Raw genomic sequence first — 25,659 nt, forward strand, 5'->3', positions numbered from 1 at the left:
TGCACATTGGGGTCAGTGTTAGGTCCAGAAGAGGTTTCCCCAGTATCCATATCTGGTATGGGTTGTCTATTACCGCGCCCACAGCCCCGTCCACTACGTGTGCCTTCCATGAACTTTACTTGGTCTAGACAAATGTACTAAACCAATATAAGAACAATGCATGTAAGTAAAACCCAAAACTTTTCCAAGCAGATATATACATTCCAAACAAAGCAAACAACACACATAGCAACAAGCAGTCAAGTCAAGTACAAACATGGACAATCCGCAAGGGAATGGCCTCATCAAAAGAAATATACACGTAACTAATCTAGCCGTACAAAACGATTAGCTAAGGCTCTTTCCCTATCCGCCCGATGTACAGAAGCAAAACTATCCAAAACAACCCTAGGAGTCTTGAACTAGTCCGACGACGAGCTGGTAGACCCACCCGACGGGGTGGATCCAACCCCAGCCTCGACCCCCGCACATGAGTCCTCGTCATTCACGCCCTCGACCACGTCAGTGCAAAGATTCTGGATGGATGCAGCTCGAACCTTCACCTTGCGAGCTCGCTTAATCTCGCGCTCTTGGACTTCCCTAAGCTGAGCGCAGAGGTCATCAACCCTATCCTCTGCCTCAAGTACGTCGTCCTTCAAACCCTCCATGCGCTCGGCCTGTCTCTCATTGGCCGCCTTAAGCTGGGTCACCTCGACCTCAAGTCTCGCATTCTCTCCGGCCAACTCCTTACGCTCCTCGGCCACGGCAAACACTAGAGCGTTAGGGTAAGCATACTTATGTCGACACTCACACCGTCGGAGACGGTTAGACGGGCTCCAACGCACGACGGCCCCTCCTGGCCGTATCTGGTATGGTATCACGGGGAGCGCTCCACGAGGTCTCTCGCCCGGAGGACTATCACTAGGCTCACCCTGTCCGGCCATCCTACACCAAAAGAGCAATTAACCATAAATAAGCTTAAAGGCCATAAACAAAGAACCCTCAAATCGAGCATTTCTATTACTCCCATGCTAATTCAAACCTAGGCTCTGATACCACCTGTGACAGCTCCACCTTCCCCTAAGGCGAACCAAAGGGGTTAGCGGACTGCCTGCCCAACTCTCGCCAGGACTAACGGTGCAGTTAGAGCGATCTATTGCGTTCCGGAACTTACAAACGCGCGTAAACAAGTCAAAATGGCAAAATAACCCAAAATAAAAAAAATGAAATCCGGAGTCGGCCATGAATAGTAACCGACCCGTCAGAACCCAACCAAATACCAAGCCAACGTTCACATCTTGAACTTTAGTATTTACAATCCAAAGTGGCATACAAAAGTATTCAAAAGTGGATACATGTCTGGTTTGCCAAATCAAAAGAGAAACGGTCCCAAAAGTACATTTAGGGTTTCAATAAATGAGCTATACAAAAGATATGTCCAACTAGCTCATTTCGGCAACCAATTATCAATTGCAGTCCAAAAGTATTTATTTTCCTGTAAGGAAAACAAAAGAAATAGAGTGAGCTAATTGCCCAGTGAGATAATACTACTCAAGCAACCAAGTTCATAGATGCATCAAGCTTTTCAGTACAATTCATCAAAAGTAAATAAAGACACACATCAATAATGATGATAAAAGAATACGGGCGGCTCTCAAGAGCCCTTTTCCTCATTTGCATTCTTGATCGGATCTCATTGACTCTCCGTCAATGTTTAAAAGTAACCAACCGTAGACTTCACTTTACTTCCATTCCTTCCACCTAACATTCCCCTACCGGGCCCGAACTCCAAACACTTGCACTGTGGTATTACTCGAGTATACCGGAATCGAGAGTCTCTCATACTACAAGATTCCATATAACATTTTCCCAAGGCTCATTAATTGTCATTACCAAGCCCTCGCCGGCTCGATTCAATCAATTACCAATGGGGTTGAGCTCAATGGTAACAATCATGGTCGTTGGATATTCGTCCAATCGACACCAAGTCAAGTACTTTTCATTTCATGTAACATTCCAATAACATGAGAAATAAGTGAGAGTGATAAAGTACACCCTCACTTCAATCAATATTGATGGTGCAATAACATTTAACTCATCAAGTTCAAGTATCAAAGCCATATAGTAACACACAAGTGAGTAGTACACTCACCAAGCTTGCAAATGTATTTCATGCAACCCCGTCAAAGGAACGTCGTGAACCACCGTCACGCCCTAAAACATGCAAACAAGTACAATGAGACTCGATAACGAGTCATAAACCAAAGCCAAATATCACCAAAATAGGGTTCCATAAGCACACACAAGCAATAGAGGAAACTAGAAAAATCCGGAAATGGAACTAGCTTTAACCCTGAAAAAAACAGTTTTTGACGTCATTTTGCGGTAATGGCACCAAAGGCACTACGATTATCGGATGAAGGTCCAAGACCCACCATTTTGAAGCTAAGAGATAGGGCTACAATATTACAGAAGGTCACTCAACCCCGTTTCGAGTGTAACCAGGTCAAAAATGTAATCTACTACACCAGAACCGCAAAAACAGATTCACAGAACGCATTCTAGTGCAAACATCATAAATCAGCCTACCTAAGTCCAAATCCGGAAATTCCAAATCCATATGAAAGCTAAGAAACAGGGTTACATTTCATCACAGGACCTCAACAACCAATTCGGAAGCATTCCTAACCAAAATAACCAATTACAGAAGCAATTCCCAAATTCGGGTAAAACCAGGGCAGCAAGGGTAATTCCGTCTTTCTTAAGATACACTACTCCGATTAACCTGAAATTTTGTAGGTACCTCTAAAATATCATTCCCTAAAACTTTCATGTTTTAACCCAAGGCCAATTCGGCCTCTAACTATGAGCTACAAAACCGGGCAGAATGTAATTTCCAAGAACCCTAATTTTCCAGTTTTTCTTCCAAAACAGAAATTGCTTGCAATTTACCACTTTTTCCACCTTCTAGCTTCCTTAAATACCATTTCCAATCATCATACATAACCACATAATCATGTTCATATGAAAACAGAAAAATCCCCAATAATTACAAAAGTTCACCAATTCAACCAAAAATCAAGATATAAACCATAAAATTGCATCTTATACTACCACTAATCATGGATTAAACATCATTAAAGGAAGGAGAGGGGTCCATCTCAACTTACCTTAACAAGACAAGAAAGAGAGCAACTAGTCCTCTTAGCTTTCCAAGCAACTCCACAAAACAACTCACTATCACTCCCTTAAGTGTTTTTATGGAGCAAAAACAAGATTCAATGGTTGATTTGGTAGATTGGAGCAAGATTGAAGCCAAAAACTTGAAGAGTTTTCTTTCTTTTGGTGCTTGAAGAGGTCGGCCAAGATGAAGGAGAAAATGGTGAAATTTTGGTATTTTTTTTATTTATTTGGTCAATTGGTAAGAAAATGAATAGTGGTCTTACAAGTCCATCCAACAAATGGTGACACTTGTCACTTATTTAATGCAAGTCTATCACTTTGTTTCCTCTCACACCAATCCAAATTGCAACCTCCACTTATCTCTTAACACCCAGTAAATTAACGTCAGTATCCAAAACTTAACCTAGTTGGCCGAATTTTTTCGAACTTTTCGCACTAGTGGGTCCCACGTCCGGTATACGCTCTTAATTTTTCACAACCTATTCGATACTAGAAAAATCATCTAAAAACTATATCTGCTCCTTAAAAGTATCTAGAATTTTTCCTAATCACGAAAATGCAGAAAACAAGCCATGAAAGATAATAAAACCTAGAAAATGGGAAAAAATTACGGGTTCTCACAGCCTCCCACTAGGATCGAGTGTGGTACATACTGCCGCTCAGTACTTACAAGTCACGCACAAGTATATCAAGTCACTTGCAATAATAACTGGTACATATCACATTAGGGCAAGTGTGATAAAGTACACCCTTGCCCGATCATACCAATCACATATCATTCGATCACATTGGTCAAGTATTGAAAACAAGTGTTCAGTTCAACCAGGTATTTGGAAGCACTCACCAAAATGTAGTGCGTTTCAAAAATCACGTTCAGGTCCAACTCCTTGGTTTGAGTCCAAATCTGCGATAAAATATCATTGACGAATGTAAAACTCTCTAGAGTTCGAAACATAGGAGTTTCGCTTCAAGAAAATCAAGTAAATGCAACTCGTTTAAGTAGTATTCAAGATACTTATCAAATCCCAAAAAATTTATGCTTGCTCGTTTAGTTTCGGTAAGGAAGCGGTTAAAACTTTAGAACTCCCATTGGAGTCGAAAGAATGAGGAAAACGTATTTCTATTGATTATTACTTTCATTTTCCAAGGGTACGAGTTTCCGGCAAACTTTTAAATTATATACCCTAACTAAAGAAAACTCGAATACCATAGGCGATCCAAGTCCAACTTGACCTCAAATCCCTATTTAAGTCGCGAGTATATCTACCTATCCCTCGAATGCAAATTTGGGCAGCACGCCCTTTGTATTTACTTATTTTCCAGCCATTTATGGCTTCATTATTTTCCTCAATCAGCCCTCAAAATCACACACAAATAATCTCATTACAATAGCCGTTCAATAGGCTAAAAGTCATTCAATTACAAAACCAAGCTAGAAAAGTGAGCGGAAATAAGGTTTAAGGGAAAGAACAAAATGATAGGTTTGATGTCTTTTAGCGTATTGGTCACAACCAAAGCTACGCTTATCAGATTGCATTGAATTTTATACCTCTATGAAGCTAAGACAAAGGGCAACAACTTTCATGAAGACCACTCAATCCGGTTCACAATTTATCTAGGTCAAAAGTACAGATTACAGAACCAGAATGTCCTTGTCAGTACTGAATTCAAATGATGATAACTCAGGCTACAAAAGTCCGATTGAGGCATTTTCAGGGGCGTTGGAAATCTAAAACATAGCACTAAAACTTCTATGTTTTGGTCAAATTCTAATTCAGTACGGATCAGGGTGAAAAAAATGCGGTCAGATTGGTGAAATGTCAAAACTGTTCACAGAACTCTACCTATGGCAGTCAAGGGTATTTTTTGTCATTTCACATGTTACAGTGCTCGGATTGAGTTGAAATTTTAGAGGAAGATATAAAAAATCATTTCCTACAACTTTCATGTTTTGTACTAAGCCTAATTCGGCCTCCATCATGGTCAAACAGAACCGGTCAGAACAGGGTCACATGAATATTTCAATCTGGAATTTGGTGAATTCAAAGGGTAAACTTCACATTTCTAGCTTAAACCACTACCACAACCTCTTATACAAGATTATATACACCATATACCTTCCAAACAACAAGAATTATAAGTGAACCATTCAAAACCCTAACTCAAAATTCACCACTACAATCATCAAAATCACTTGGATTAGGCATCACAAAGCAAGAATACAAGTTACTACATAACTCAAACAAGACTAAGGGAAAGGGGGAAGATGAACAGCCATAATACCTCAATAAAAGGTTTGCAAGAGATATCCTTCACCTCTCCTTGAAAAATTTAGCTCCCCAAGCTTCCCAAGTGCTCAAAGAAAGGATTAATCGGTTTAGTTTCTTGATTTTCTCTCAAACTAGGCTAAAACTCAAGATGGAATTGAAGCTTTCTTCTCTTGTTTTCCTCCCTCAAGGTTCAGCCAGCATGCTGGAAAAATGAAGAAGAATGAAGGCCAAGAAAGGTTAAGAAGCTTAGTCTTGCATTTGGTCACCGCAAGGTTTCATCTTGAATTTTTCTTCTTTTCCTTGGTTTTATTGGTCAAAAATTTTGGCCATAGTGAGCTGATAAGGGGCTGATATTATGCATTAATAACAATGAGATGAAGTTAAGAAAGTGGTGGTCACGTGGTGTGTTCAATCGGTAGTGAACAATACCCGTCGGTTCAAGCCGATTTTCCTTAAATCGCGTATACTAGGGTTTTAACTTATAATTCACTAACTTATTATTATCACTTCTAATCATAGACTTAATATCATCTAAAACTCACTCTTAATCACCAAATTTGATCCACACTCCGTACCGAATAGTCACACTATGAAAAGGCGTAAAAACCCTAATTTATCGTAACAATGAAGTAAAAAGGAAACCCTTGTTTCTATGATTATTTGTAGTTATTGGGGAAGTGAATGTGTATTAAAATTATTATAAAGTAATAAATTCCAAATTAAAGGGAATTTTAATAAAAATACAAGGAATTTTACGAGTCGTCATATTTACGACTAATAGACATACGTTTTCTCCATTTTTTCGGCTCAATTGGTATTTCAAAGTATAATTGCTTCAAAGTTTCAAAGTTTTAAGAGCGAGCATGAATTTTTCGAAATTTGATAAGTATCTTGAATACTACTTAAACGAGTTGCATTTACTTGATTTTCTTGAAGCGAAACTCCTATGTTTCGAACTCTAGAGAGTTTTACATTCGCAAATGATATTTTATGGCAGATTTGGACTCCAACCAAGGAGTTGGACCTGGACGTGACTTTTGATAGGCACTAGACCTTTGGTGAGTGCTTCCAAATACCTAATTGAACTGGACCCTTGTTTTCAATACTTGACCAATGTGATTTAATGATACGTAGTTTGTTTGATCGGGCAAGAGTGTACTTTATCGCACTTGCCCTAATATGATATATACTTTGTAGACACCAAATTTTTGGTGTAATTTCATTTTTAGTTTTTTATTTGTCGTGTTCGTTTTATTCGATTTTAGTTTTTTTTATTTTTAAGTTTTTAGCATAGAATTTCTTGAAAGTGGAAAAAGGAAAATTTGTTCACAAAAATATGTTTATTTCTTTAAATTCAATCTTTGGGCACTTTAGTTACTTTTATTAAGTTATTTTGAGAAAAAGAAAATGATGAAAATGAAAAATTAAAAATTAAAAATGGCCATTTTTGCTTAGTTTTTTGTTTAAAATTATTTTTGTTTTGTTATTATTATTATTACTTGGTTTTTGTCAATTTGTTATTATTATTATTTATATTTTATCATTTCTGTATTTATTAAGTTATTAAGTTCAAAAAAAAAAAAAAAAAAAAAAAAAGGGTGAAACGCGACTTGCACGCTGCGTTTTTCGCAGCTTGCAAGGAAGGGCTTTGGGCAGCCCTTGGTTGCAATTTTGGAGAGGAAAGCTGAGGGTTTTTAGGTTTGCTAGCTGGATATAAATACAAAAAGGAAGGGCAGCCGCAAAAGAGGGAGCTTCATCGAGGAAAGAAAAAACAGCAAAAGAAAAGCTAAGGGTAACGGCTGAGGGATAGAAAGAAAACCAGAGAGAGCAGGGAGAGTTTGAGAGTTCCTGAACGGCAAAAGAAAAACCAGAAAAGGCTAGGTAGCGACTAGGATACGAGAGTTGGCGGCTGGGCTAGGTAGAAGGAGAACAGAGGAAAGAAACGAGCGCGGAGGGGTTTCCATTGGAGAGTTTGAGAAAGCTAAAGGAGAAAGGAAAAACTGAAAAGGGGAGCACTGGAAAAGGCGAGGAAGAAGCAAGGTAGGATCTGGAATCGCAAAAAGGTGACGGGCTGAAAGAAAGGAAGAAGGGACTGCAACGGGAAGGAAGAGTAGCAGAAAATTTTTCCAGAAAATTCGCTAAAAGGCTGATTGTTCAGCCATCTTCGGGAAGGGTTTTCTCCTTTGTTACGGGTTCTTTTGAGGACCTTTTGATTGCTGCATCTTTTCTACTATTAGGAGAGCAATTTTGGTTTTGAACCTTTTGGGAAAGAACGATGAAATAGCCTTCAAATTCGGGTCTAAAGTTCGAGTCTTCACAGTTCTTCATCAAAAATTGCGACCTGGATTTTGATGTTTTGCGAATCTGGTTCATCTGCGGATGTTCACGCTGATTTGACCACCCAAAGCAGCGAAGGAAGGTTAGAAATGGCTCTAACTTGGTTTACTTTCCTTGACCAGTTTCTTCTTTGTTTTGTTCATGGATCTTGTGGCTGCAACTTCTTTGCTCTTCCTCAGTTTCTTTGCGGTTGTTTTGTTTCATGTTTTACTGGTGTTAGGTTCCTTTCCTTTTTTGTGTTTCTTTTGTGTTGGGTTATAAAATGCATAAATTATGAGATCTTGCTTGGTTGGAATGGTATTTTCTGGTGGTTTCTGGGAATGAAAGCTCAAATGGCCGAAAAATTTCCAAATTGCCGCACGCTTTCTCTTTCCAAATTTCGGTTTCTGGAAATGTTTTTTTAGTTTTTGCGAATCTGTTGAGGAGAAAGGATTTTGATCTTGTGTCATTGTATGATTCGCAGCCGGCATTCTAGCTGCAGAAAGCTTTAAAATGCAGAAATGATTTCGATGTTTGCAATTGGTCTTTCTCTTGTTCGTTCATATGCTGTTTTCCAGTTGAGCTATGATTTTTGCCAAAACACTTTGAACATTTTGGGGGGGTTTTGAAATATGAAATCCAAGTTTGGAAGTAAAATGCAGCGCACATTCACGTTGTTTGTAGAAGTTTTCAGCTGCAGAAATTGTCTTCCTACGTTGTTTGCATGAGTTTGCATGAAAATGATTTCCAAAAACTGCACTTTGCTCCCTCTAGTCTCTAGTAATACTACAAAGGCCCAACTACATTCCATGATCTTGCAATTAGGTCCTAAAACACTTGCATCGTAACCCCCTAAGTTCCCCCCTTGCCTTGTTATGGTCCAATTAGTCGAATAATTTAATCACTTTTGTCATTCTAGAATCTTAATTGATTTTGGTTTGCTTTGACATGATTTTGGGTAAGATGTTTAGTGAGTTTTAGGATGCATTTTGAGGTTCAATAAGTTTTAATAGAATTTTTAGCTTGGATTTGTGTTCTAAACACATTTTTGCATTTGATTTTTATGGGTCTCATCTTAAGTCATCAATTTTGGTATTTTATTTTACTCTCTTTTAGGAATTTTCATGTCCTTCTAATTATGTCCTTCTTGCAATAATTGCTATGTACATAGTTGGTTTGTCCATGTAAATACTTTAATTGACTCAATTTGGTGTTTAACTTTCGTTTTTCATATTTAATTTTTGTTTCATGTGATTATTTGATAATTTAAGTGGTACCTTGACCTTTTTATTATTTTGGAGGGTAAATTAGTAATTTCACTACGTTAGGGCGTCGCTTCAAAGGAGGTACACTCTATCCCTCATTTTGCACTTCATTTGACCCTATGTGCTCTTACGTGTTATGTGAATATGCATGCCTACTTCGCTTTCATTACCTCCTTGCATGTATTTACTTGCTTTTACCTTTATTTAAGTTTTATGGGGTATGTGTACACCTCTTGGCTTGTAATAGATAGGGCTCGGAGAGCATCTGGTCCATTTCCCTTTCCCCTTTATGCTTTTATGGGGTATGTGTACACCTCTTGGCTTGTAATAGATAGGGCTCGGAGAGCATCTGGTCCACTTCCCCTTCCCCTTGCTTGCTTGTTTTTGTTGCTACATGTTTAATTGCTTTATTAGGCTCTTGCATCTAGTCGAGCATGCTAAATGCTATGTGCTATGTGTTTACGAGTATTTTGGCATGTCTACTTGCTTTCATAGCCATGAATGAATGAAATGGATGAATGTACGTTTCCGCTAGTCCAACGCTAGTCGGAATTCATAGAATGGGCTAGTCCAACGCTAGACCCTTAGGGATTTCCCCTCATTAGCATATCATGTGCTTGTTCACCACATATCATGCATTTTTCTTAGTTTTATCACTTGGCATGCTCCTCGAACCCCCTTTCCCTTCATTTTAGGATTTTTGCATATCATGATAGTTGTAGGGTCCATTTGCTTGAGGGTCCCCTTCTGATAAGGGAAACGAGCGAGTGTGGCTACTCGATAGCCTTAGCACGCTAGTGTCGCCTTCTAATCAAAGGGAAAATCGAAGTCGACAAGTTAGGAGTCATTCCCATACCCGACCTGATGCATTCCCTTAGGTTCATTCATTCTCATTTATCACTCACTCATTCTTTTCAATTCACATTTTCCTTTCCTTATTGTTCATTTTGATTTCTACTTCACCAAATTGCACTTAATTACACCTATATGCACTTATCACTATATTTCATACACTTGCACAAACACTTGGAATTTTCATACGATTGCACACGTGCACCTTTTCATACACTTGCACACAAACACTTGGATTTTTAATTTCTTTCATACACTTTCACACTTGCACACTCGAGTCTCATTTGCATTAATCGACCTCTATGGGGTTTTCCTTTGTTGGCCGCCACAATTCATGTGGTTTGGGACCAAAAGCCTCACGAGAGACATCGTAGAATTTAGGATTGCATTTTCCTTTCCGTTTTGCATTCATATTGTCATATCCAACGTGCGAACATACATTGGGTAGAAAAATTAGGAAAATTGGCTTAAGTCACGCAACTAGCCTTGGCTAGGTCGAAAGGGTGCCTTGGATTTTTATCCTTGCCTTCCCCTTCGTCAAATGTGACCCCCGATCCCTCTTTTGGTTACGCAGACCCAAAAGTTCTCAAAAAGGGTTTATTTACTTTTTTATTCAAAAACAAAAAACACTTTTTTGGGTGACTTGGTACACCCTAACTCTATACCAAGTGGCGACTCCATTTTTGATACAAAAAACCCTTTTGAACTTCACTTGGCCAAAATCGTCGCATTCTAAGTCCCATGGCCTTTTACTTTTCATTTTGCACACGTTCACACATTACACACCACACAACACATCACCATTCAAAAAGTGGGGCGCGACATACTTGTTTATTGTTACAATGGATATTTGCGTATAAGGTGTGCACTTCCTGGAATTCCAGAAACCCTGTGGCCAGTTACTCGAGTCGAGCCGGCGAGGGCTTGGTCAATTGGGTAACTAACCCTGGGTCTTTTGTTTTGTCAAGTGGAGTGATATCTCCTCGACTAATCGGTATACTCGAGTATTACCACTAGTGTTTATTGAGGATTTTGTGCCCAGTAGGGGGTTTGGATGGTGGACGGAGAGTAATTTAAGTGGTGCTCTACTGGATTGGTTACTTAACTTGAAAGTTGACGGAGTGTCAACTATTACAACTATTACTTGATCAAGCTCTGGTGATGCAATGAGAATTTGGCTCCTGAGAGCCATCCGTATCCTTGTACTTTGGAATGATTAGTACTTATCGTGTTATTGTTTCCTTTTAAAAGAAAAACTTCACACTCGCTCATTTTGAGATTTGCTACTTGAAGTGTTATTGCTCACTTTTATGAACTTTTCATGCTCATTACTTTGCTACATTGAAACTTGTACTTATAAACAATGGTCGATTTGCTATTCGGAATCTCACTGGGCTTTTAGCTCATTCCACGCCGTTTATTTTCCTTACAGGGGGTACGAACGAGGCGTGAGACCGGTACAGACTAGCGTATTCCAGTTTTTGAATTTTGTAATTGTACTCGCACGAGTCGCTCGATTAGGGTTGAATGTATTTAGAATTTCAAATCTTTTGATGTATTTGGGATTGTATGGATGGTTGAGATAGAAATGAATGTATTTGTATGTTCCAAACTTGGGAACTGTTATTTCGTTTATTATTGAGATTGCACCCTATTTTGTTTGATGTGAGTGAGTGAGTCCTGGCGAGAGTTGGGCAGGTGATCTGCCGAACCCTTTGGTTAGCCTTAGGGGGAGGTGGGGCTGTCACAGCTACCTTCTTGTCTATTTCATTTGAGAATAGTTAAGTTTAATCTCTCGTGGCTGGATTGGAAGTGAATGCACATAAAAGTTATCTAGCTAGGGTTCTAGCCATTGTAATTGTTAAGGATTTTCTCTAGGTTCAATTGTGGTCGTGGCATGAGTGAGGAGAAACTCTTGAGAAGTAGAAGGAAATACTATAGAATCGAGTTTTCTAAGCAAAGAAGAGAATTTTGAGGACGAAATTCATTATGAGGGAGAGAGTGTGAGGACCCACAAACTTTCTTTCTTTTATATTATTTTATTTTAATTCTTCGAATTTATTTTCATTACTTTACTTTCTTATAAGTATTTTTCAGATATTTTTATAAGTAAGTACTGTTTAAAAATCATTTTTCTAGTATAAGTTCGTTTATAAGTTCGTTAGTCGTGTATATTAGATGTGGGACCCGCTAGTGCATTAATTACGATACATTTTGATGAATGAGTGAACGTTGCATAAAGGGATATTATTTTTACAAGGTGTTAGGAGATAATTAGAGACTAGCTAGATAAAATGAATCATTGGTGGACAAAAGGATGAGAATGAACTTTAAAGAGCCAAGTGTCACTACACTATTGGAGGGTGGATTTTGACCAAGCTTATTTAACTTTCCTAAACTCCAATTTTGACCCAATTTTCTTCCATTTTAAGCTTCCCTTGGCCGGCCCTCTTGAGGAGAAAAACAAGAGAGAGAGCCTTCACCTTGTCTTTCAATTTCTTGCTCAAATCTTGAATTCTAACCATTAGCTTTGTAAACCACTCCATAAAAGTGCTAGTCAAGGTAGTTTCCAAGGTAGTTGTGGTGTAAATTTGGGAGGAAGAAGCCTAAGCTACCATCTTTCTTGAGGTTTCAAGGTATCTTGCTTAAAAATCTCTCTTTATTCTTACTAATGGCAAATTATTGGCTTGTAGTTATTGAATATGTTATTTTGTGGAAGATTTCATGGTTTGAGGTAGGGTTATAGTAAATTTCAGATTTATTGGTGATTTTTCTGCCCTCATATGATGATTAATGGTTAGCTATGATCTGCTAGCTTTGACATGTGAGAAATCTAGTGTTTAAGTGCTAGGTTATTTTACCTAAAGAAATTTTCAGCTTGGGTGCAAAAATTCCAGCTTTAGGGTTTCTAATTTGAGCTACCATTTAGTTGTATTTGAAGGGTATTGTGACCCTAATTAGGTGTGTTCAATAGCTTGTGATTTATATCGGAAATTGTGGCTGAAATGAGATGAGATTGGGTGTTGATGTTAGGTTGGAAAAGTAAAGAAAAACAAGGGAAGTGCTGCTAAATTTTTCGCAAGAACCCTTGAGCAGTTTTGTGAAATTTGCTATATCTTCATGTAGAAATATCAGAATTGAGTTTCGTTTCTTGAGTTTTAAACTAGATTCATAGAGTTATAAACCATGAAAATTTCAGACCCTGTTTCTGTCTGTGTGATTTATGGTGATTTTTCAAAGTTAACTGAAATTGCATACCTGTTCTGTCTTTTACTGGATAAAACAGCAATTTGAGGCTTCAATTTGACTCACTTGTGATCTGAATCTTATAAATGGGTCTTATGAGAAATTGTACCCCCTTGAGTCTATTTTCCGATGGCGTAAATTTTTTCAATTTTGGACTTAAGAATCTTGAGATATGATTTTTCAAATGGTGGTGCGCAAAATTGGAAAATCCTGTTTTCCTAAAATTGTCCTTACTCTCATTTTCACCTTAAGTTTGGAGTTAGTAAATCATTGTAGGTATGGTTTTTGGTAGAAGTGAAGGGTTTGGGGTCATTTATGTTCTTTGGACCAACCGTTACCTTTTTACTCCAAAGCCGCCTTTTTGTCTCCTTGTACTAGTAGTTAACTTGGAAAGGCATACGACTTGTAGTCGAGCCTCATTTATGCATTCCGTTTACTGGATTCATGAATGTGGGAACTGTAATTGTTTTACCTTGGTTATGCTAGGGTTTCTCGGTGATTAAAGCCATACTTTGGGTGAAAACTTTTAAAGTCTTTTTGCTTGAACTGGTGAGTGTACCACTCCATTAAATTGGTGCTTTCCTAATTTATCTATACTTGCAATTTGCAACCTGATTATCTGTGACTTCTGTATACTCTGTATGAAACGAGGGTGTACTTTATCACACTCGTCTCTTTCGTCTATCTATTCTGGTTCCTGTATATGTTTGAATCTGTTATCTGTATCTGTTTTGATGTCGTTTGGAGGTTTGTATCCAACGACCCTTTCGTGACTTTTGAGCTCAAAACCTGTGGCTAGTTACTCGAGTTGAGCTGGCAAGGGCCTGGTCGATTAGATAACGAACCACGGTAGTCTGTTTCTGGGAAATCTTTGGGTATTGGAGACTCCGGATTTCCGGTATACTCGAGTATTACCACCTACTGTTACTGTTGAGGTGTTCGGGCCCGGTAAGGGGAATGTTTGGTGGACGGAATTTGGTGTAAAGGGGTGCTCTACTGGACTGGTTACTTTGTTTGAAAGTTGACGGAGTGTCAGCTACTAATTGATCAAGTTCCGGTGAAGCAGATGGGAATTTGGCTCCTGAGAGCCACCTGTATCCTTTCGATTTGAATCACTATGTTTAACTGTTTCCTGTTCTATCTGATGTGGGTATATGATTGATGAAAATGAAGTTACATGATTCTTTACTGCTTATACTTCTGGTACCTCATTGAGCGTAAGCTCACCCCCTTCCCGTTATCTTTGTTTTCCTTACAGGGGACCAACTTTGAAATCACGATTTTGGAAGAAAGGGTCGAGCTAGTGTAAACTGTGAGAACCCGTACTTTTCTTAATTGCTAATATTAATTAGACGCTTTTCCACATTTTATTTATTCGAAAATTGTGAAAATAATTTTTATTGAGTAAATATAGTTTTTAGATGATTTTTGTAGTATTAGTTGGTTTTTGAGAAAGTAAGAACATATATCGGACGTGGGACCCACTAGTGCGGAAAGTTCGGTAAAATTCGGCCAGTTAGGTTAAGTTTTGGACACCGGATTTATTTTACCAGGTGCTAAGAGATAATTAGAGGTTGTTATATGGATGAGAGTGGAGAGACAAAAGGATAATTATATGCCAAAAGAGATGCTAGGTGTCGCGTTTTCATTGGACCTTCCACTATTCACCAACTTTACTAAATACCAAAAATTGACCAAAATGAGCTTCATTTTCCCTCGCTCTTGGCCGGCCATGGAGGAGAGAAAGAGAGAGAGAGTTTCTTCAATTTTCCTTCATTTCTAGCTTGAATCTTACAAACCTACCGGTTAAATTCCAAATTTCTCCATAAAAGTGAGTTGCTAAGTTAGTTTAAGGTGTTGAGTGGAGCCATTTGTGAAGAACAAGCTCTAGTTGTCTTGTTTCTTGGAGTTGCAAAGGTGAGGTATTAAATATCTTCCCTCTAATGCTAATAATGATCAATTAAGGATTTCTAGTGGTAGAGCATGTCATTTGATGGATGATTTCATGACCTATGGGTGAGATTGATGGATTTTTCTTTTGTTCATGAATTTTTCTGATCTCATATGATTGTTATGGTGTGGCTATGCAAGATGATTGGAAATGATCTAGAATGAAGCTAGAAGGTTGAAAAAGTGGTTAATTGCTGGAAATTTCTGTTTTGGAAGGAAAATTGGAAAACTAGGGTTTATGTTCCTACATTCTGCCCGGTTTTGTAACTCATAGTTAGAGACCGAATTGGCCTTGTGTTAAAACATGAAAGTTGTAGGGAATAATATTTTAGAGATTTCTACAAAATTTCAGGTCAATTGGAGTAGCGTACCTTGAGAAAAGATGGAATTACCCTTGCTGCCCTGGTTTTACCCGAATTTGGGAATTGCTTCTGTAATTGGTTATTTTGGTTAGGGATGCTTCCGAATTGGTTGTTGAGGTCTTCTGATGAATTGTACCCCTGTTTCTTAGCTTTCGGATGACTTTGGAATTTCTGGATTTTGACTTAGGTAGCCTGATTTATGATGTTTGCACTAGAATGCGTTCTGTGAATCTGTTTTTGCGGTTCTGGTGTAGTAGATTGCATTTTTGACCTGGTTACACTCAAAACTGGGCTGAGTTACCTTCTGTAATATTGTATCCCTATCTCTTAGCTTCGAAACAGTGGGTCTTGTACCTTCATCCGATAATCGTAGTGCCATTGGTACCAAAACCGCAAAATGATGTCAAAAACTATTTTTTTCCGGGTTAACACTTACTCCATTTCCGGATTTTTCTGGTTTCCTCTATTGCTTGTGTGTGCTTATGGAACCCTATTTTGGGAATATTTGGCATTGGTTTATGACTTGTAATCGAGTCTTATCGTGCTTATTTGAATATCTTAGGGCCTGACTTTCATTTCCGGACTTTTCCCTAGCTTGCATTGTACTTGTACTACTTGGAGCTTACTGAACGGCTATTGAATGAACTTATTTTGTGTGTGACTTTGGGACTGGCTGAGGAAAATAATGAAGCCATGACGGCTGGAAAAGTAAGCAAATTTAGGGGAAGTGCTGTCCAATTTTCTAGGACGTTTGGTTCCTTTAAGTTTAAATTGCCTTTTTGTAGAAATGAAGGGCTTTTGGGTTGATTGAGCCTAGGTCTTCATGTTACCTTTTCGTTTCCAAAATTCCTGTTCTGCACCCTTGCATTAGTAATTATTTGGCGAGGCATACGACTGGTAGTCGAGCCTCACATGTGCATTCTGTATACTCGATTTTTGAAAGTGGAACCTTCAATTGTTTTACTTTGATTATTTTAGGGTTTCTTGGTGATTAAATCTCTCTTTTGGGCAAAAACTTTTGAGGTATCTGTACTGACACCGGTGAGTGTTCCACTACCTGCTACCCGTTATGTGAAATATCTGAATAAATAAAATACTTGATTTATGACTGTTGGAGCCAAATACTGTTTTGATAAAAGGGAGGCGAGGGTGTACTTTATCACACTCGTTCTCTTGTCTATTCATATGCCAATTTTGAGGGCGTATCTGAATCTGCTATCTGTATCTGTATCTGTTATCTGTATCTGGATCTGTATCTGTTCTGACGTCGTTTGGAAGCTTGTATCCAACGACCTTTCTGTGACCTCTGAGCTCAACACCTGTGGCCAGTTACTCGAGTCGGGCCGGCAAGGGCCTGGTCGATTAGATAACGAACCACGGTAGTCTGTTTTGGGATCTTTGGGTATTGAGACCCTTGATTCCGGTATACTCGAGTATTACCATTTCTGATCTGATTGGATTTCGGGCCCGGTGGGGGTATGTGAGGTGGAAGGAGTCGAAGAAAGTGGAGTCTACGGTATTGGTTACTTCTGTAGCGTGGACGGAGTGTCAACTATTATTTCGATCAAGCTTCGGTGACGCAAATGGGAATTTGGCTCCTGAGAGCCACCTGTATCCTTCCTATTTGAATCATTGGTTCCTTTCCTTTACATCTGGCATGTGTACCTGATTTGTTAAATGTGAAATGCCATGATTTTACTGCTATATGTCTGGTACCTCATTGAGTGCAAGCTCACCCCTTTCTGTTCCTTTTGTTTTCCTTACAGGAAAATAAATCCTTTTGGACTGGATTTGATAGTTGGTTGCCGAATTGAGCTAGATGGACATATCTTTTGTATAGCTCATTGATTGAAACCCTAAATGTACTTTTGGGTCCGTTTCTCTTTTGATTTGGCAAACCGTATATGTATCAACTTTTGAATACTTTTGTATGCCACTTTGGATTGTATATGCTTAATTTCAAGATGTATATATATTTGATTGATGCTTGGTTGGATTTTGACGTGTCGGTTACTATTCATGGCCGACTCCATTTTCGTTCGCGCGTTTGTATGTTCCGGACATATTAGATCGCTCTAAGCTGAACCGTTAGTCCTGGCAAGAGCTGGGCAGGCGGTCCGCTGAACCCTTTGGTTCGCCTTAGGGTGAGGTGGGGCTGTCACATAAACGTTCTTTTGTTAAGCTCATCTGTAACCAAAACCCTAAATGGATTTTGTATAAGTACGGATATTTTGACTTGTACTTCAAGTAAATCATTGAAGATACCAATGTATATATTTTAGCGAGTACATAGCTATGTTTATCTCTCGATTAATGCATGTCTTTATGGTTGTTTAAACTTTATTTGAACATGTTGGCAAGATCGGGCAAGTGCGGGATTTGAACGAAGAAAGAAAGTTTTTGGAGGAACAATTGTTCATCGAATCCGGCCGCATATCCGGCCAGTTATTGGCCGGATTGGGAAGAGAGATTTGAAAATTTTTGGTTTCGCCATTGCCTCGAATCTGGCCCGCAATCCGGCCGGATTATGACGTGGCTTCAATGCCTTCGTTTCGTTTTCAATTTTCGTTGGAACGTTATATCAAAGTTCTATTGCATCTTTCAGTTTAGTTCTTTTTGTTTTCGAAAGTTTTTTTTTTCTCGAAGTCCTTTTGAACGTTTCGTAGGGTTTTCGTGTGTTTCGGATCCGTGGTCCCGGCGAGAGTTAGGTAGGCGGTCCGTCGAACCCTTTGGTTCGCCTTAGGAGAAGGTGGGGCTGTCACAGTTTCAACTGCATGTTCCATACTACTTGTGGTTCAAAAATGACTTGTTTGTTGAACTGGCTTATACCGCTTAGGCGAGTGTACTTTGTCCCACTTGTCCTCCCCTTCTTGAATGATCTTGTACTTGCTTGAACTTGATTGACTTATACTTGTGTTTGTGCATGTCCTTGACTTGTAAGTGCTAAGCGGAAGCAATTACCACACTCAATTCGAGTGAGAGGTGCCTCTCATTCCTGTCTCAGTACTTTTATCTTGATTAAGTCGATTGGAGACTTATCTCATCGACCTTAGTGCTAAGCGGCCGCATGTACCACACTCAATTCGAGTGGATGTGCCTCTCATTCCCGCCTCAGTACCTCTATCTTGATTAAGTCGATTTGAGAGTTATCTCATCTACCACACTTGTTCTTGCTTGGGTATACTCGAGTATTACCACCTCTGTTACCATCCTTGTTATCTTGGTGTTCAGGACCGATAGGGGGGATTGATCAGTGAACGGAGATTGGAGATAAACAGTGTTCTACTGGACTTGTTACTATATTTCAAACGTTGACGGAGTATCAACGGACTTGGAAGATGTTGCTATGAAACTAGCTGCAAGTGAAACACTGTACGAGAGTAAGGGCTATGCTTGAAATTTGGCAGGAGCACCACATCAGCTGTATCAACGTTTGAATCCTGGGTGCTTTGCCGAGAACCTGGCGGAAGCCACTGTATCAATAACGTATCCTTCCTTGCTGGTGTTAAATTGCTTATTTGAATGTTTGAGCCGTTAATGACTTTGCTTGTAACTGTTTACTATCTTCGTTCTAAGATTTTGAAAGATATTTTGCCAATTTTGACTGCATTTTTTTTGGAACCTCGTTGAGCTTTTAGTTCATCTCTTTATTTGTTTTCCTTAGTAGGGTGTGGGATGAGAGAGACAAGAATAGTACTAGTTGTATTAGAAATTTTAAACTTGTATTTGACCGATACTGTATTATAGTACTAGTTATTCAAGTTCTTAGCTTTCGGCTTGTACTTTGGCTTGTATATTCAGATGATTTGTAGCATGTTCATGTTATTTTGAAGAATTATAGTGCTATTGATTTGGCATCCAAAGAATAGTGAGTTCAAAAGTTGTAGCCTCATTTTAAGTAATTACCATCTTATTTATATTTAGTGAGGTGATTGAGTTATTTGTATTTTGATCTGTTTTATTGTGCACCTAAGTATGAATGTTTTATGAAGTTGGATGGGTGTAATATTTCTTAGGGAATTTTTGTGCTTACTTTGCAGTTAATGTTATCTCTGAAGTTAATGTGAGTGAGTGAGTCCTGGCGAGAGTTGGGCAGGCGGTCTGCTAACCCTTGGGGTATGCCCTAGGGGAAGGGGGGTTGACGCGGACTGCCTGCCCAGCTCTCGCCCGGACTCACTCACTTACATTTTGAAAATAGTCTTTGATGCCTCTAGATTAACATAGAAGGTCCTCAAATCAACCATAATTCAACTTCGTTTACAAGCCAAAAATGAAACGTAGCTTTACATTGCCAAATATACCAAATACATTCAATCCATAAATGATACGTTCCTCGATCAACTTGTTTCGAGATCCGTAGCACGATTCGCCTAAGTATCTAGACGGATTATCAATCGTTTGTATTGGTGGAACCTAGAACCAAGAAGGACGACGCGAGTTGATAAAAGGTAGTAGAACAATGACTCTAATTGAGGTGGTTACTCAAGTAGATAGACTGGTTTGAACAATCAAGGATAACACGCGAGATTTATCAAGGAACCCTTGCCATGCAAGTAAGAAGAATTGCTCATGGTTTGGAGACACCGAAAGTAACTTTATTCTCAAAGATTCGTAACCTTTTACTCGTACATGAGGTGTCTTTTTATAGGCTAGAAAACTAAGGGCAAATCCGTTTGGAGTAAGGATTGACGGACCACTAACTCTACCTAATCTAAGACATGTATTCAGGCCACACTTGTGGGCTAACTTGCAAACATAAATGACTAAGAAATAACTACCAAACCAAATGACTAGAATAACTAATAATAAACGGCCAAACAACTAAGAACTTGCGTGGCCAAAACATGAAGCTTCATTGGCTTGAATCAACGTGTAGACAACTTGATTACCACCTTTCAAGCCCTCAATGTTACTATAGACCCCTTGTTGATCTTGGACACTTCGAACAAGTGCTTGAAGTGACTCCTTGAATTGCTTTGCCCTTGCATGGGTGGGCCAAGTGGAACTCTCACTGGATCATCCGTGCACACATTAGTCCCCTCCACTTGAGAAGGATTTGTCCTCAAATCTGGATCATCGTCGCCAAAGAAAGGACTCAAATTAGAGGCATTAAACATTGCACTTACATTATACTATCTAGGCAACTCCAATTTGTATGCATTGTCATTGACACGTTGAACCACTTGGAAAGCTCCATCGCCCCTTGGAGACAATTTGCTTTGGCGTTGCTTAGAGAACCGTTCTTTCCTTAAGTGCAACCAAACCCAATCTCCAGGTTCAAAAACCATCTTACGATGATGCTTGTTCGCTTGCTGGAGATATTGCATGGTTCGCTTCTCAATATTGGCTCGCACAGCTTCATGTAACCTACGGACAAAATCAGCTTTCCTTTTCCCATCTAAGCTTGTGTGCTTAGAGGATAGTAAGGGTGCCAAATCTAGAGAGGTCAAAGGATTAAACCCATAAACAACCTCAAATGGTGAGTAGTGTGTTGCATTATGAACAGTTCTATTATAAGCAAATTCAACATGCGGCGGACACTCTTCCCAAGACTTAAGGTTTTTCTTAATTAAGGCCCTTAACAAAGTCGCCAGAGTTCGATTGACAACCTCGGCTTGTCTATCACTTTAGGGATGACTAGCGGTCAAAAATAATAATTTAGTACCAAGTTTAGACCACAAAGTCTTCCAAAAGTAACTCAAGAACTTAACATCTCTATCACTAACAATGGTTTGAAGCATACCATGTAAACGCACAATTTCTTTGAAAAACAAGTTAGCAGTATGTGATGCATCATCAATTTTATGGCAAGGAATAAAATGAGCCATCTTTGAAAATCGATCAACTACAACATAGATGGAATCATTACACCTTTGAGATCTAGGCAGTCACAACACAAAGCCCATAGACAAGTCTACCCATGGATGCTTTGGAATTGGTAATGGTTTATACAAGCCATATTGATTTATTTTAGACTTAGCTTTATGGCAAGTAGCACATCTACCAACCATGCGTTCAACATCCCTACACATGTGTGGCCAATAAAAGTGTTCTTACAACATATCTAGAGTCTTAACAATACCAAAATGTCCCATTAGACCACCACTATGTACCTCTCGTACCAATAGGTCCCGGATGGAGGAGTTAGGCACACACAACTTATCAACATAGAACAAAAATCCCTCATGCAAGAAGTATTTTCCATGCAGATTCCTAACATATATATTATACACTTCACCGAAATCATCATCATTTGCATAAAGCTCCTTTAACATCTCAAAACCAAGTAGTTTAGCATCAAGAGAAACTAGTACGGAATGTCTACAAGACAAGGCATTGGCTACAACATTCGTTTTACCAGTCTTATACTTAATGACATAGGAGAAGGTGTCAATGAGACTTACCCACTTGGCATGCCTTTTGCTTAATTTCGGCTGCCCTTTGAGGAATTTCAAAGATTCGTGCTCAGTATGGATCACAAACTCTCTTGGACGTAGATAATGCTGCCATGTCTCCAATGCTCTCACCAGTGCATACAATTCCATGTCATAAGTGGGGTACTTCAAGGTTGCACCTCCCAACTTCTCACTAAAGAATGCACACGGCTTCTTGTCTTGCATTAACACAGCTCCAATCCCTATACCAGAAGCATCACATTCGATTTCAAAAGTCTTATTGAAGTTAGGTAATGCTAAAACAAGTACGTGTATGAGTTTGTCCTTTAGAGCAAGGAAAGAGTTTTCCTGTGCTTCCCCCTAGTGGAACTTGTCATGCTTCTTCATCACCGCGGTCAGTGGTGCAACGATGGTACTGAAGTCTTTGACAAAATGCCAGTAAAAGCCAGCCAGGCCGTGGAAGCTTCGCACCTCCGCGACTGTTTTGGGCATTGGCCATTGCTTGATGGTTTCGATCTTTGATTTGTCTACCTTGATTCCCTGTGAACTAACAACATAACCTAAAAACACAAGTTCATTAGTAGAAAAGGTGTACTTCTTAAGGTTAGCATAGAGGCTCGCCTTTCGAAGTGTGTCTAATACCAATCTCAAATGCTCCATGTGTTCATACATGTTTCAACTATAGATCAAAATATCATCAAAGTAAACAATGACGAATTTCCCTAGAAAGTGCGTTAAAACATGGTTCATTAGTCTCATGAAAGTGCTAGGTGCATTAGTCAACCCAAAAGGCATGACTAACCATTCATAAAGACCATGCTTTGTTTTAAAGGCCGTTTTCCACTCATCTCCCTCTTTCATCCGAATTTGATGATAGTCACTTCTTAGATCAATTTTCGTGAAGATGACAGCACCTTCAAGTTCATCTAGCGTATCATCTAACCTAGGGATGGGATGACGGTATTTAACAGTTATAGCATTTACAGCCCTAAAATCAGTACACATGTGCCAAGTTCCATCTTTTTTAGGGACAAGAATAATAGGGACGACACATGGATTCAAACTTTCCTTAACCCAACCCTTACCTAGTAGGCCATCAACTTGCCTTTGGAGTTCTTTAATCTCTTCTGGACCCATTCGGTAGGCTGGTTTGTTGGGTAGGGGTGCTCCAGGAATAAGATCTATTTGATGTGAGAGGTGTTAAAACCATTTTTTTACCATTGTGCAGAAGAGTATACTTATTAGACCTATCAGCAAAAGTAACATGCTTATCAAATTACCATGGTCTTCCTAGGATCACATGAGTAGCATGCATAGGGACAACATCGCATATGACTTCATCACAATACTTTCCAATTGAGAAAGAAAGACGTACCTATTTGTAGACGCAGACCTCTCCGTCGTCGCTCAACCATTGAAGTCGATAGGGATGTGGATGTTTGGTTGTAGGCAGCCCTAAGCTCTCCACCATTAACAAACTTGCGACATTAGTGCAACTCCCGCCATCGATGATGAGACTGCACACTTTGTCACTTACTTTACATCGAGTGTAAAACAAGTTCTCCCGTTGTAATTGTTCATCTTCCTTAACTCGCGCGGTCAGTACTCTTCTCACGACCAAGCAACCAATTTCACCTTGGGTAGGCGAACACTCCTCCTCGGCCGAGTCAAGTTCACCTTCCTCCTTGGTCAAACTGGCATCTCCTCACAATCGTCATCATCCGACACGACATTCCCATTGTGAGTGATAAGCATAACCCTTTGATTCGGACATTGAGTTGGGTATGTCCGAAACCTTGACATTTGTAACACTTAATGTCCCTACTCCTAGGCTTAGGAGCTTCTTGAGTAGGCTTTGAGGTGGACCTAGCTGGATCGACAACCTTATAAGGGGTAGAATGGAAATTTCGGTTAGGGAAGTTACCTTGAGTTCGGCTATCTGCGGATGGTGTAACCGAATTTCCAGCTTCGGGGGTAGTTCTCCTCGGCTGACTTCCTTTCTAAGTACTCGGATTCGGGGTGGCATGTGAACGGCCACCTCTCCTTTATTTCCTCCCCCACTCAGCCTTGATGGCTAGTTCAAGTAGTTCGCCCATATCCAAGTAATATTGTAGTTCTAAGGCCTCTTGAAGTTCAGGGTTTAAACCTCTAAGAAACCTCTCCATTGTAGCTTCACTATCTTCTTGGATATTAGCCCTCATCATTGCCATTTCGATCTCCTTATAGTAATCCTCAACACTCATATTGCCTTGAGTGAGAGTTTGCAACTTCGAGTGGAAGTCTCGGTTGTAGTAGCTGGGAACAAATCTCTTGCACATCATGGCCTTGAGTTCACGCCAAGTGCGGACTTGTGGCTCACCATTCCTCCTCCTCCCAGTCCTTACTTGATCCCACCAAATTAAGGCGTAATCGGTGAACTCAACAGTAGCAACCTTTACCTTTTGCTCCTCGCTGTAATCATTGCAATCGAAGACCATTTCAATTCGGCCTTCCCATTCCAAATAAGCCTCAGGGTCACTCTTACCTTGGAATGTAGGAACTTTAATTTTAAGTCCCCTTAGCACATCCTTGTTCTTGTCCTTCTTAGGCCTCTCGGTTCTCTCTTCATCATCACTCGCCAAGTAGTCCTTATAATTTGACCCTTTGGAACTGCGGTGATTTCGGTTATGAGACCTGGACCTAGAGCCTTCAGTAAAGCTCTTGGATAGCTTGTCAAACCGGTTATGCATTTCCTCCATTTGTTGTTCACTAATCCTCTTGAGTTCGGATTTCATGGCATTGAACATCATTGCATAGTAAGCGGCCGGGTTAGCTTGCTCCATTTGACCTCTTTTGCTCCTGCCAAGAGTTAGCAAGCAAAAAAAACAATACAAATATAGCCTTACTTCACTCCCTAAGTGTTTCGCTCGTGCTTGTGTTTCACTCAAAGTCACTCTAATAGTCTTACCAAGCTTGTACCTTGCCAGATCGAGTAACTTGAGCAATGCCGCACAACTCCAAAAATTATTCACCAACCTTTTGCACAAGAGTAACCAAAGGACGAAGACACTTTGGACACGAATTGGATCACGGTTTGTAGGTGGATTTTAGGTGTTTCCTGATGTGGATGGACTCAAAAGATCGAGAATAGGAAAAGGAAACAAGCGGCCACTAGTTTCCTAATTCTAATGGACTTAATCAAGTGAGAATAGGAGAGTTATCCAAGCTGTCCACTAGTTTCCTAATTGAATTTGGAAACAAGTAGGTTTTGGAAACCTTTGAAAAAAATCTTTTTGTCTTCTTGTAAACAACTTTTAGAAAGTTCCAAACCAAGTAAGAATCTGCAATTCAATTGGTTTCTCAAGAGAGCACTAGGATCCGACTTTTTCCAACAAAACTAACACAACTCAGTTGCCCTTCTTCGTGTCTTTTATTTTGTTTTGCTTTTGCCAACCGATTCCTTTCTTTTTTTCTCTCTTTTGTTTTGTGTTTTGTTTTTGTTTTTTTGACTATCACGGACAAGTGCAACAGAACACTTGGCCGAATAGAAGAATTTCCAGGTTTGTACTTTGGCCAATGCACATGGTCAAGATCCTTTCAAGAACGTCAAGATTTTTCAAGGAAAATTTCAAGATTTCAAGAACCCCAAGATTGGAAGTCTCAAAGTGTTTGGAACCCTAAATATTTCCACGAAGGTTGTCAAGAATTTCAAGAACTCCAAGATTGTGGTCAAGAAATTCAAGAAACTCAAGATTTCTTGTAGGTTCTTTCAAGATTCACACGACACCAACAAGTTTCGTAAAAATCAGATTTGAAAACAAGTTAACAAGTTGGATAATATAGGGACAATGAGATTGAAATT

At 39.4% G+C, this 25,659-nt stretch overlaps 1 protein-coding gene across 1 annotated transcript; it reads right to left on the minus strand.

The window, feature by feature from the left end:
- Positions 1-20,555: 20,555 nt before the first annotated feature.
- LOC113769229 lies at positions 20,556-22,043 on the minus strand. Its single transcript, XM_027313692.1, has 3 exons — positions 21,481-22,043; positions 21,167-21,303; positions 20,556-20,860 (listed from the first exon to the last, which is right to left on the minus strand). The coding sequence occupies exons 1-3, from the start codon at positions 22,041-22,043 to the stop codon at positions 20,556-20,558; spliced, it is 1,005 nt and encodes a 334-aa protein (XP_027169493.1).
- Positions 22,044-25,659: the final 3,616 nt, after the last annotated feature.

This window comes from Coffea eugenioides, chromosome 4 (genome assembly GCF_003713205.1).
Source record: "Coffea eugenioides isolate CCC68of chromosome 4, Ceug_1.0, whole genome shotgun sequence".
Classification (NCBI taxonomy): Eukaryota; Viridiplantae; Streptophyta; class Magnoliopsida; order Gentianales; family Rubiaceae; genus Coffea; species Coffea eugenioides.